The 12,100-nt window shown below is 58.0% G+C and overlaps 1 protein-coding gene across 1 annotated transcript in view; it reads left to right on the top strand.

Annotated features, from left to right (window-relative positions):
* The window catches only part of POLR1A (RNA polymerase I subunit A), a 73,621-nt gene extending 61,771 nt beyond the window's left edge, over nucleotides 1-11,850 (top strand). Inside the window, exons 28-34 of the mRNA XM_008155919.3 lie at nucleotides 4,578-4,704; nucleotides 5,892-6,002; nucleotides 6,574-6,867; nucleotides 7,720-7,920; nucleotides 9,400-9,517; nucleotides 10,328-10,492; nucleotides 10,796-11,850. Coding sequence (XP_008154141.2) covers nucleotides 4,578-4,704; nucleotides 5,892-6,002; nucleotides 6,574-6,867; nucleotides 7,720-7,920; nucleotides 9,400-9,517; nucleotides 10,328-10,492; nucleotides 10,796-10,896 — 1,117 coding nt within the window. The 3' untranslated portion in view covers nucleotides 10,897-11,850. The remainder of the gene's footprint in view (nucleotides 1-4,577; nucleotides 4,705-5,891; nucleotides 6,003-6,573; nucleotides 6,868-7,719; nucleotides 7,921-9,399; nucleotides 9,518-10,327; nucleotides 10,493-10,795) is intronic.
* The last annotated feature ends 250 nt before the right edge of the window (nucleotides 11,851-12,100 follow it).

Here is a 12,100-nt window from a genome sequence, read left to right as displayed (position 1 = left end):
GCCATTTCTGTAACTGGTTACCTCCAGCTTCTTACAGAGAAATTCTGGTTGCCTTCTGGTAGGAAGAATGAACATCCTTTTTCTCCCAAGTTCAAGTCACTGTTGGAAATTTGAAAAGGCCACAATGCTGAGTACACAGGAATGGGAGATGGGCACATCAGGGTGGGACCAGCCAGACAGAGTCAACAAAGCCCTGTTGATTTGCCAGCTGACCCCAGATTGAGGAGAGCAAACACGTGGCTGCAGGGCCTCGAAGGTAACAGGCCGGAGAGGCAGATTGGGAAGCTCCTGGCAGACTGGAGTGTGCAGAACCTGCCTCCAGGGGGAGGGACTGTGAGCCGGAGCCCGATCTTTTGATTTACAGAAGAAGAAAGTCCCCGCCCCCATCTTCTGTCTTTGGTTGTTCCGTTACTTGCTTTTATTTTTACAAATAAGTTTCCTGATTTTTAAATATCAGCAACCAATTCATATCTTTTTAAAAGCCTGGTATGGCCCAAATAGATCCCATCTGTTGGCAGGATTTGGCCACGGACCACAGACCATCTGCCTCTAACCTAGACTGCTTGGCCTTCTCTAAGCTGCTCAGAGAGAACCAATGGCAGAGAAGCAGCGCAAAGTCCATGAGTTCTCTTGTCCCACAAACCTTGCCCAAGTGACGCCCACTCGAGGAAGGTCATGAGGCAGCGTGGCCAGGAGAGAGCAGCTGTCCTCTCCCCTGAAGAAGTGAGCTGGCTTAGGGCTGGGCCCCTAAGCAGGTGGCATTTAGGATGATGGGTATTGTGGCAGATGGGGAGCTCGGACGTGAACTCAGCCCTTTGGATCTTGTCCCGGGGCACGTGATCCCTGGGTGAGGCTGTCACTGGCCGGGCCTCGGGAACCCCTCCATCGCTGTCCACCTGGCTAAGAGGTCTGTTCTCTCAGGCGGGCCCGTGCTCTCCTGGTGCTGGGCCGTGTCTCAGGAGACCCATCTGTGCTGCAGCCTGCCAGCTCGTTAATTACCAGGGAGGAGATGCCTCCCCGGGGCCCGCATGTGTGTGCTGGCCACGCAGCCCTTTTCTGGGAAATGGGAGTTAGGACCACGTGGCCTCTTGAGCATTAACAACGTGGAGTTGGATGCTCTGCCCATTTCTAGTCATCTGAGGCCTGGGAGCAGGTGGGTCTGCAGGAAGCTTGCACCAGGCTGTGTGGAGAGTTCCCTTTACTTGCCTTATCTTGGGGAGTTGAAAGTCCATTACTTTTTTTTTTTTTTTCCCCAGAGAGGAAGGGAGAGAGAAAGAGAGATACTTCAATGACGAGAGAGAATCATTGATTGGCTGCCTCCTGCACACCCCCTGCTGGGGATTGAGCCCGCAACCCAGGCATGTGCCCCTGCCCGGAATGGAACCTGGGACCCTTCAGTCTGCAGGCCAACACTATCCACTGAGTCAGACCAGCTAGGGCGAAAATCTATCATTTTTAAAAATTTTCTTCTTGATGAAGGACAGGCTTGGCTTCTTCCAGCAGTGTAAGACTTTTCAACTCGCACTTTGTACTTTGCTTGTGCACTTGAAAAGCTGTGATAAAGCGTGTGCAGTAGCTCTCGGTGGAGCTGCTCTGTGACTTCAGCAGAATGGGCCCGAGGTGAGGGAAGGAGCCGCACGTGGGCTGGGGCATGGCTAGGACCCCTGTTGTCAGGTGTGGGCAGTGAAGCCCCCAGTAAGGCCTCTTACAGACCCCAGGAAGCGTGCGTGTGCTGCAGAAGCGTGACCCTGCCACACGCAGCTGCTTCTCCTTCATTTCTCCTCCTCTCTCCTGCCCCCTTTTCTCTCCTCCCTTCCCTCCCTTTCTTCCCTTCGCCCCCAGCTGGGGATCGAGCCCACAACCTGGGCACGTGCCCTGACTGACTGGTGAATCGAACCAGTGACCTCTTGTTTCATGGGTCGATACTCAACCATTGAGCCACACCAGCCAGCTCATTCTTTTTTTATATAGATACTCAGGAGTAGTCAAATTGCTGGTTCCTTTTTGAGGAACCTCCATATTATTTCCTATAGTAGCTACACCAATGTACATTCCCACCAACAGTGTATGAAGGTTCATGAGACTATTTTAACACAGATTAGGAAACAAAAAATATACACAGTGACACATATTCGTACTGGCAGGTAGCTTTGAACACTTAACTAAATTATCTGGGGGGTGGGGTGGGGTGGAGAAGTAGAAAGAGCCTTGAACTAGGGAGTGTGAGATCTGGCCTCCGGTCCCAGCCATGAAAGGACCAGGCGGGCCATCTGCAGTTAGTGCTTCTGTGAGTCCGACTTGGAAAACAGCAGGTGGTGGAGCTATTGGCAGGCACTTTCGGAAACAGCCAAGGGTCATGTTCTCTGTTTATAATCATTTATGTGGAATGGGAGCTTTCTGTGCAGCCTCCCCTGCTGTTCCCTTTCAGTTGCCACGTTCTGACAATCAGCCAAGCCTTCCCGGGGCAGTCACTGGGGCCTTGGTTCCCTTGCTCTCGGCAAAATCACGGAAGGGCACACGGTTTGCACCTCCAGGACTCGCACACTGTCTGCCACTTACCAGCCATGTGTTTAGTCTAGTTTTTCACCTTCTCGTGTGTTCTGCACCAGTCCTGTTCAACAAATTGGCAGGTGAGGTAGAAAGGATTCCCAACCAGGGAGACTAGAGAAGGCCTCTTGGAATAACATCTGCACTTAGACCCAACCTTGGGGTGGGGTGAGGTGGGGGATGCAGCTCCATGTTAAATAAGGGGCTGGGAAAATCACTAGCAGAGCAAATGGCTTGAGCATGAGCTCATAGCATGCACCGAGGTGGGTGGGAGCAGATGTGTAATTGGGGTTGAAGACAGTTATGGGGGGACTTGGGATGCTGAAGGGAAGAGCCGCAGATGGGTGATATTGCCACAAAGTAACCACCTGGTGAGTCAAAGCAGCAGGCCCTGTGCGCAGGCCAGTGCTTCACACCTGGTCCTCTCTCTCCGTCTCCCACACTCTGCACAGTGGGCGGCAGGGGCTGGGAGTGGTCCCACTGTGCCAAGGAGCTCAGGCCCTCCTCTCTAGCTCAGGTGGAACAGGATCTTGAACCAGAGCCTGTCCTTTTAGAGACTTCGCTTCCCAGTTGGAGTCTCTTCTAAAGGTAAGCCTGGCCTCCCCGCATCGGGCCCTCAGCTCGGTCCCCAGTGCCTAGTGACCAAGCTCTTCCCCAGATGAGTAGGCGAGGAGCCCTTTTCTGCCCTTGGGAAAACCACATACAGCTAAGTTTTAAAGAATAATGAGGAGGGAGAGTGGCAGTGACTTTGTTTATAATTCCCCCAATAGTAAACATTTGACCTGCCTGCTTCTCACATTAAGACTCTAAACTCCTGGCTTTCATCCTTGCTGTGCCCCGGGGCACAGTAAAGGCTCAGAATACTGGCTGGCTGCCTGGACCCCGGAGGCACCTGGTACTTTACATAATTAAGAGCAGCCCAGCTCTACCCGGTTTGGCTCAGTGGATAGAGCACTGGCCCTCGGGCTTGAAGGGCCTCAGGTTCGATTCTGGTCAAGGGCACATACTTTGGTTGCAGGCTCGATGATCCCAGCGTGCGTGTGGGAGGCAACCAGTCAATGTGTCTCTCACATGTTTCTGTCTCCCCTTCCCTTCCATTCTCTCTAAAAATCAAGGAAAAATATCTTGCGGTGAGGATTAACCAACCAACCAACCAAAGAGTAGTCCATTTGGTATGGTTGCAGCCTGGTGAAGCAGGTAGAGAGTAATAAACACAGAAGCAGGGGTGGGGTGGGGTGGGATGGGATGGGATGAGTCCCTAAGGGAATGAAAAATATCTCGGGAAGAAGCGGAGTCGGGGGGCAGGAAAGGCCCCCTAGGCTGTGCTTGATTTGGTTCTTTTAAATTGGTTTGGTTCTAACCTGATGACAAGATTTATTGCCACAAAGTAAGTTATCATTGCCTTTGAAATTCCGATGAGCTTGTCCACATCTTAGCTCTTCCATCAGATTGCTGGGCTTGCACACCAAGGAGACAGGAGTTATCAGGCCTGAGCTGTCCCACTTTCTGGAGATGCAGGGGCGGGCAGGCAAGGCGGGCAGGCAGGGGGAAGGCCCCAGTCCTGGCTGGACCCTCTCCTTCTGCAGATTCGGCCGTTTGCTAGATGGCAGCCACAGCCGCACAACAACTGTCGTTTACTGAGCGTCACTCTGCCAGGCCCTGTGGCAGGTGTCAGACATAGTGTGATTGCTAAGCCTTAAAACAAAATGCATGAAACATATTAATACCCACTTTTCACAGGCGAGGGAGTTAGACTGTCGTGCTCAGAGCCACACTCCCTAGGATGGGCAGAGCACGTGTTCAGAGCAGGCCTGGCAGGCTGGGGAGCCCTGTTCTTTCTGACATGCCGGGTACCATTCAGAAACAGCAAGACGGAAAACGTGAGCTGATGGGGGAGGCCAGGTCTCGGAATAGCCCCAACCAGTGTCAGCCTACGTGGTGTGAGATCCTCGGACAGAACATCCTACCCCTGCAGCAGCGGGGAGTGGAGATGCTGTTCCTGAACGGTCTGCATGGCCTTCTTGCTTTAGATTCTTTAAAATCCTGATGGAGTCCATCAGAAAGAAGAATAACAAAGCGTCAGCTTTCAGAAGCGTGAACACTCGAAGAGCTACCCAGCGGGATCTGGACAACGCGGGGGAGTCGGGGAGGACTCCGGTGAGTGAGTCCCTCAGGGGTCCTTGGGGACTGGCCCAGGGAGGGTCTTCTCCATGACTGTTCTCAGCGCTCCTCAGTCCCTCCCTGGTGTTGGCCCATCTCTCCACTTACCTTAGCATTTGTCTGCTGTGCTGAGAGCTGAAAAGCAACATTGACTTTTCAGGTCTGGCAGGCCACGCAGGGGAGCAGCGTGGTCTGGTTGGCCCTGGGCAGGGCCCCAGGTCATTCATCTGTCTGCCCCTAAAGATTCCACTCCCATCACCCTCTTCCTCCCACCCCCCACCCCAAATTGATTTTTTTATCCTGAGGACAAACTCAAAATAATGGTACCTGCTGGGCTTTTGGAAGTGTTTTTGGGTTTTGTTGTTCTCTGCCTTTGACTTACCTAGGCCCAATGCACTGAGGCCAATGGGTCTGGCAGGGACAAGAGGCATTTTGAAGCAGGGAAGTTGTACTTTTTGGCTAAAAAAGAAGGAGTCAGGGAAAGCCTTTGGACCCGAGGCAGTGCGGGGGCAGGTCCCTGAGTGTCCTCTGAGCCGGGGTTTGTTGAGCTGTACTTAGGTGGGGCTGCAGCAAAGACAGGCACTGCCCCTGCCTGCTCCGGGCCTCAGTTGTGCCACCTCCTCTCTCTGGGCCCGTCTCCTCATCCCTAAACTGAGGGGCTGGCCTCAACCAGAGAGCATTCTGGGTCTCCTGCCATGGACGTCTACCTGTTGGCTAACTCAAGCAGAGATGGGCATGGACTGTCTTTGAAAGGCTGCCCAGTCCTTATCATTAAATCACTCAGAAGGAGACTGAGAAAGTAGGAGCCAAGGTCAGAAAGAGAAAGGTATAAATACTTGGTTTTTAAAATGCTCAATATTCCACCATGACAACCCTTACTCTTCATCTCCACCTGCAACAAAATTATCTGGAACAATATTTTGCACCATCTCTTTTTAGTGACTTGGAGAGTCTGGACCCTTTAAAAACTTTTTTTAAATGCAAGATTTTGCAGGTGGTCCATGTGAAAACAGACCGAAGAGGAGCTGTGGAATCAGGGTTACACAGAGTAGATGCTGGGTGGACGCCCTGGGTTGGGTGGGAGGGTAGGTGGGAGGTAGGTGCATTGGCTGGTGGGTGGACAGGTGGAGTCCCCGGGCAGTAGGAACTGGAGCGCATCGTGTTCCTCCTCGGCCTCCCTGCAGGGAGAGCAGGAAGGCGAAGAGGGAGAGGAGGAGCACATTGTGGACGCCGAAGCGGAGGAGGGAGACGCCGATGCTTCTGATGTCAAACGCAGGGAGAAGCAAGAGGAGGAGGTGAGGGGACTCGGGCTGGGGTGAGGGGCTGTGGTCACGCCCCCCTCCTCCTCATTCCGGACACATGAGGCTGCTCCTTTGTCTCTGCTGGGACCTGTCAGGAACCTTGAAGCCAGACCAGCCTGCCCTCCTCACACCTCAGCTGAGAGGGTGTTCTCGGGGCAGGCGTCGGGCGGTGCCATCCAGGGCTGCCCTGTGGGTCTGGCTGCCCTGGACCTGAATCAGTGTCTAGGACCCAGCGGCCTTTGGCAAGGAGGCGAAGTCAGGCTGCCTCCTGTTTTTAAAATGAAAAGATAACACCTCTGTCCTCTCCCCAAACCAGTCCTCTGCTGTCATGGTGGCTTAAGGACAAAGGGCAGGGTGGGGGCGCTGAGGGAATTCACAAGGTGAGGGTGAGGAGGGGCATGGGCACTGGGGGCTGGCATTCCCAGGGGACGGGCCAGCGGGGCAAGGAGGACGGCGGCCCAGGCCACAGGAACAGGTGGGGCCCGGGTGGGCCCGTCTGATAAGCCTCTGCAGACAGCCAGAGCGATGGTGGGCCCGGCAACAGCCTGCGCTCTGTCCCTGCCAGGTCGACTATGAGAGTGAGGATGAGGAGGAGGGGGAGAATGACGACGAGGATGTGCCAGAGGAAGGAAACGTCCGTGGGGAAGCCCCCACGGCCCAGGAGCAGGACGAAGAGGTGGGCTCAGGCCCCGAGGAGAGCTCGGCCCCTGCTCCACCCTCGAGGCAGCCCCGGAAGCCCAGCAGCAGCCAGGAGCCCCAGGGAGCCGAGGCCATGGAGCGCCGGGTGCAGGCCGTCCGGGAGTCCCACCCGTTCATAGAGGACTACCAGTACGACGCCGAGGAGAGCCTGTGGTGCCAGGTCAGTGGTCAGTGCCGCAGGTGGGGGTGGGGTGGGGGGGGGGAGGGGCCTGCTGCTCAGCGCCCCCCTGCATGGCCGGGCGACCATTTGGGGCCCGTGAGAGTTGATGTGTCTCTTTAATCCCAGAGCCCTAAGCTCACATGTGGTGACAGCTGTGGACCCTCTGCCCCAGGTCAGGCCTCACACATTTGACTTTCCAATCCCTGGAGGGCCACTTCTCTGACTTCTCAGTAGGAGTGTATGTGGGGTCTGACCTGCCAGGCCCTATAAGGTGCTTTCACACGTCGCCTCGTTCAGCCCCGGTTCGGCAGGTTGTCAGCACACGTGGAAGCTGCGTGGGGAGCAGGGTACTTATTCCTGCCGCCCGCCGCCCCTGGTCTCCAACTGGGGACCTGGCTCCCTCGCAGCCGGTGGTGTGGATGCCCAGACAGTCCACACAGGGCTTTCCTGTGCCCTGACCCGCTCAGGTTCCCCTGTGGCCGTGCAGGCAGGAGTCACTGACCAGGATCACACACAAACCCCTGTGTTGCTTTGTGGTCACTGAAAGGGTAGTGAGGGCGATGTTGGGCGACGTGATTTTCACCGTTGTCACCGACACCTGTGACATATCACTCCGCCGTTTCCACCACGCTCTGGGGGACTGGAGATGGCTGCTGTGTATGGTCGGCTTAGCCACAGGTTCACGGTGCAGACGCACTGACCCAGCTCCCCCAGCAGGGCCACCTGTCCCCGGCCAAGGCGCTTACTAAGAGGGCTTTAGAGCACCGCAGGGAACCCAATTGGCGCGGCCTCTGCCCTCTTGCGGGGCTCGGGGTGGCCATCTCCCTGGGCTCAGCTCTCCTCCTCTGGCAGGTGACAGTGAAGCTCCCGCTGATGAAGATTAACTTCGACATGAGCTCCCTGGTGGTGTCCTTGGCCCACAGTGCTGTCATCTATGCAACTAAGGGCATCACGAGGTGCCTCCTGAATGAAACCACCAACAGCCAGAACGAGAAGGAGCTCGTCCTAAACACAGAAGGAATCAACCTTCCAGAGCTGTTCAAGTACGCCGAGGTACGGCCCCCAGGCCCTCTGCTGGCCTCCGAGGTACGGCCCCCCAGGCCCTCCGCTGGCCTCCGAGGTACGCCCCCCAGGCCCTCTGCTGGCCTCCAAGGTACGGCCCCCAGGCCCTCCGCTGGCCTCCGAGGTACGTCCCCCAGGCCCTCTGCTGGCCTCCGAGGTACAGCTCCCCAGGCCCTCTGCTGGCCTCCGAGGTACGTCCCCCAGGCCCTCTGCTGGCCTCCGAGGTACGGCCCCCAGGCCCTCTGCTGGCCCACAGCCCGTGTTGCCTCTGCCTCAGGCACTCAGGGCCAGGTCCACCGCTCTGCTCTGGCCCTTGCTGAGACGCTGGCGCTTCTAGCGAGGGTCCCCAAACCAAGTTGGCATGGCCTGGCCCACCTGTATGGGATCGACAGTGCTCCCAATTACGGCTTGCAGTATAGAAACCTGCTTAACTGTAACCCCGTTTCTCAGACTAGTTTGAGTACAGATGCTTTTCCTTGACATTAAACCTTCCCAAAGCACTGTAAGACAGAGTTGGCCGAGTGGCTGGCCTGGGAGCTGCTCACTTTATCTGGTGAAGCAGGCCCTGGGCGTAGAGGTGGTCCAGGCCCAGCCCCCAGGCCCGGTCGGCAGAGGCCCATGTACCTGTCCCACCTGCTCCGCTAGCAGGTCTGTCCTTTCGCCTGAGCTCTCCTGGCTCCTCCCTCCTCCCTGAGTCCCCCCAGCCTCTGAGATTGTCTCAGCCCCTGTGCACAAGTGTTTCCCACAGAATACTGGAGCTGGGAGCCCTCTAACCCGGGTCCCCTAGTCCCCAGCAAGCCGCAGAGCTCTCCCGCCTCACAGACTTCCCCCACAGCAGCTGCCCACAGAGGCCCCTTCTGCCCTGGACCCTCTCACCACGTCTTCCTCCGGAAGACAGAGCAGGAGGGCTCGCGCCTGCTGAGAGGCAGCCAGGGCGAGCTCCGTGTCATCCTCACGAGTTCATTTAAACAAACCCAGACGAGCCCCCAGGTCCTCCGAGTTCGTCTGTGGGGGTGACTGCCATCTCATGGAGCCCCATTGGGCCCCCAGGGCGGGCGAACTGGACCCTGACAAGGCCCAGGTTACACCCTGCAGCTGACTGTCCCTGCTCACGTGCCCTGGACAGGTGTTTGTACTTCCACTAGGGAACTTTCCTCACCCATCGAGGCTGTATCGATCCTAGGAAATGGGTCTTTCTGTTAAATAAACAAAAACAAAACAAAAAAATACCTTGACTCTAAAGCGGGCGCCAAGTCCCTCAGCTCTGGCAGTGAGGAGCAGACCTGGGCCCTGCCAGCGTCCTGCCGGCAGCTCTGCCCACACTGTTTCCTCTCAATTATCCTGGGCCACGTGGTGGCCACTTTGTCATCAGTTGTGCTCGACTGCCAGACACGGAGAGAGCAGCCTGGGTGTCGCCTGCGGACAGAGCAGAGGCCGGGCCCTCCCAGTCAGTCCCTCCTCCCTCCCCAGGTCCTGGACTTGCGCCGCCTCTATTCCAACGACATCCACGCGATGGCCAACACGTACGGCATCGAGGCCGCCCTGCGCGTGATCGAGAAGGAGATCAAGGACGTGTTTGCTGTGTACGGTAAGAGACTGCGGACGGCCATTGGCAGGGTCGGGTGTCGTCCAGCAGCGCCGGGGAACTGAAATGGGGTGCCGTGAGCTGTAGGAGGCCCTGGGAGTGACCATGGGGAAGGGGCGACTTGTGTTTCAGTGTCGTGTGGCAAGTCCCATCATCGAGGGCCACCACTTGTGTCCCGCCCGCCGGCCTCTGAAAGCTCCTGCCTGATAACTGTTAGGTCGCACAGCAGGAGCCAGGCCAGGCGACGTGAGCGTTTAAGAAACTGTATTACATCCTCTCACCGCAGCTGAGGCCAGGTGTCGGCGGCGTCAGCACCGAGGGAGTTTGTGTCCAGGAGAGGGGCTGGGTCTGGCTTGTGCCCGCAGCTGGGGTTGCTGCCTGAACAGTGGGGCACCTGGGAAGATAGCAGGATGTCTGGTGGGCACAACTGGGTCAGGCAGAGGGGAGCGCGTGAGTCGTCTGGGGAGTGGATCCTCTGCAGGTGCAGGCCGTTTGCTTCAAGCTACGGGGAAAACCTTACAGCGGTACATGTCAGAGAGCAAACCAGGGCCAGCACATCCTAACAACAGCTTGGCCTGCCCAGCCCTCAGGGTTTCAGTTCTCGAGTGAAGGCAGTGCTGTCACTTCTCACGCCCCGTCTGGAACCTGTTTCACGTGCGACTGGTGGCAGTGGAGCAGGGAGACAGTGCAGTGAGGGAGAAGGGGGGACACGCCCGGTTAGGGAGGGAATAGGTGCTGGAGCTGGGGGTGGAGCCTGTCGGGAGCCACTGCCCCAGCGCTGCATCCTTCCTGACGTTGCTGCCTGTGTGACAGGCATTGCGGTTGATCCCCGCCATCTCTCCCTGGTCGCCGACTACATGTGCTTCGAGGGTGTCTACAAGCCGCTGAACCGCTTTGGGATCCAGTCCAGCTCGTCCCCTCTGCAGCAGATGACGTTTGAGACCAGCTTCCAGTTCCTGAAGCAGGCCACCATGCTGGGTCAGTGTGGGCGGGCGGCCCTCCTGAATCTGCTCCCGGCAAACGGGCTGCTCCTGGGGCACCTTTCCACACGCCTTCGCCTTCCCCTTCGCCTTGCACGCGAGCGAGATTTCATGGAGGAAGTGGTTGGGGAGGGTGGGCAGCAGGTAGGGAAGCGCCTCTGTGTTTTGAAGGGAAAAGGGCCTTCTCTCACGTGCAGGGCAGTCGGCCTCCGGGACCCTGGGCTGCTCCAAGGTGCCCCGTCCAGCCCCACACACGACCCAGCTTCTCCCTCAGCCACCTAACAGGCGCTCTGTCCCCCAGGATCCCACGACGAGCTGAGGTCTCCTTCCGCCTGCCTCGTGGTTGGGAAAGTCGTCAAGGGCGGGACAGGCCTGTTCGAGCTCAAGCAGCCCCTGCGATAGCCGCCACAACCGGCTGCCTGGCCTGGAGTGGCCCAGAGGCCCCGGGAGGGCCGGCCCGGCCTGCCCGTCAGTGAGAACCAGGAGACCGGAACCCGGCGGCCCAGTGACAGTGCGGAGCACAGCAGTGACGCTGGGTTCGGAGGAGCAGCTTCCCCCGGCGTTGGTCATCCTCGCCCTCTCCGTCTCAGGACATACACAGGTTCAGCAGGGCCTCGGGGAGGGCCCCCTGTGCCGCAGGAGACTTAGAGGTGAGAGCCCTGTGACTGCAGCCAGTGACTGCAGGCGGGATCCTGGGCTCCGGAGCAGGGACAGCCGCCGCCCACACCCGGCCCTGCACACAGAGCCCGCCGCCCACGCCCGGCCCTGCGCACAGAGCCCGCCGCCCACGCCCGGCCCTGCGCACAGAGCCCGCCGCCCACGCCCGGCCCTGCGGACAGAGCCCGCCGCCCACGCCCAGCCCTGCTGCACCAGCCCTGCGGACAGAGTTCCCCAGACTCCACCCAGGCTCTTTCCTGGGCCAAGCACAGGGTGGCACAGACCTCCACCCACCCAGCTTCTGGGCGTGGGCCAGGGTCGTGGCCCTGCTGGCATGTGGCCACATGTCCTTCTAGGCCAGATCAGCTCTGAGTCTGGGCTGGTCTCTCCGGGGCCCCAGCAGCTCACCCGACACGTAAGACCCTGCCGCCAGCCAGGCTGCACTGTTGGAACGAGCTGCTTGGCTGTCCTCCTCTGGCTCTGCTCTGAGGCCCACCCCCCTCTGCAGACCCTGCTCGTCTGGCCTCCCGTGGTCTCTGGCACCACAGCCAGGGGCCCTGACGTGAACTGAAAAGTCAGGACTGTACGAAGGCTCAGTAAAACCAGAGGCTGTTTCTATTTTTGTCTAAGGTTATTCCAGCTCAGGCTGAGTAATAAACATCACTGGAACTAGCTATTGGGAGAGAAAAAAAATTTAAAGCTTGGTTTTTTTATTCTTTCCTTGGTTTGTGGTTTCTGCATTTGTGATTTGAGAGCTCAGGACTGGGATTTCTCAGCACAGTCCTTTCTCGGCTCCTCTTCCTGTTCTTGGCAGAGGGCCTGGGGGAAAGCTCAGCCCCACAGCCTTCCCTGTGACCCCAGCCTGCCCCTTCCGCTGCAGCCTGCCCTCCTCAAGCCCGCTTCTGGCCCCAAGGCCAGGAGAGCGGAAGCCAGGGGGGAGGAGCTGTGC

This window comes from Eptesicus fuscus, chromosome 16 (genome assembly GCF_027574615.1).
Source record: "Eptesicus fuscus isolate TK198812 chromosome 16, DD_ASM_mEF_20220401, whole genome shotgun sequence".
Classification (NCBI taxonomy): Eukaryota; Metazoa; Chordata; class Mammalia; order Chiroptera; family Vespertilionidae; genus Eptesicus; species Eptesicus fuscus.
Note: the sequence above shows the minus strand (reverse complement) of the source record. Positions and strands in the feature narration are given on the sequence as shown.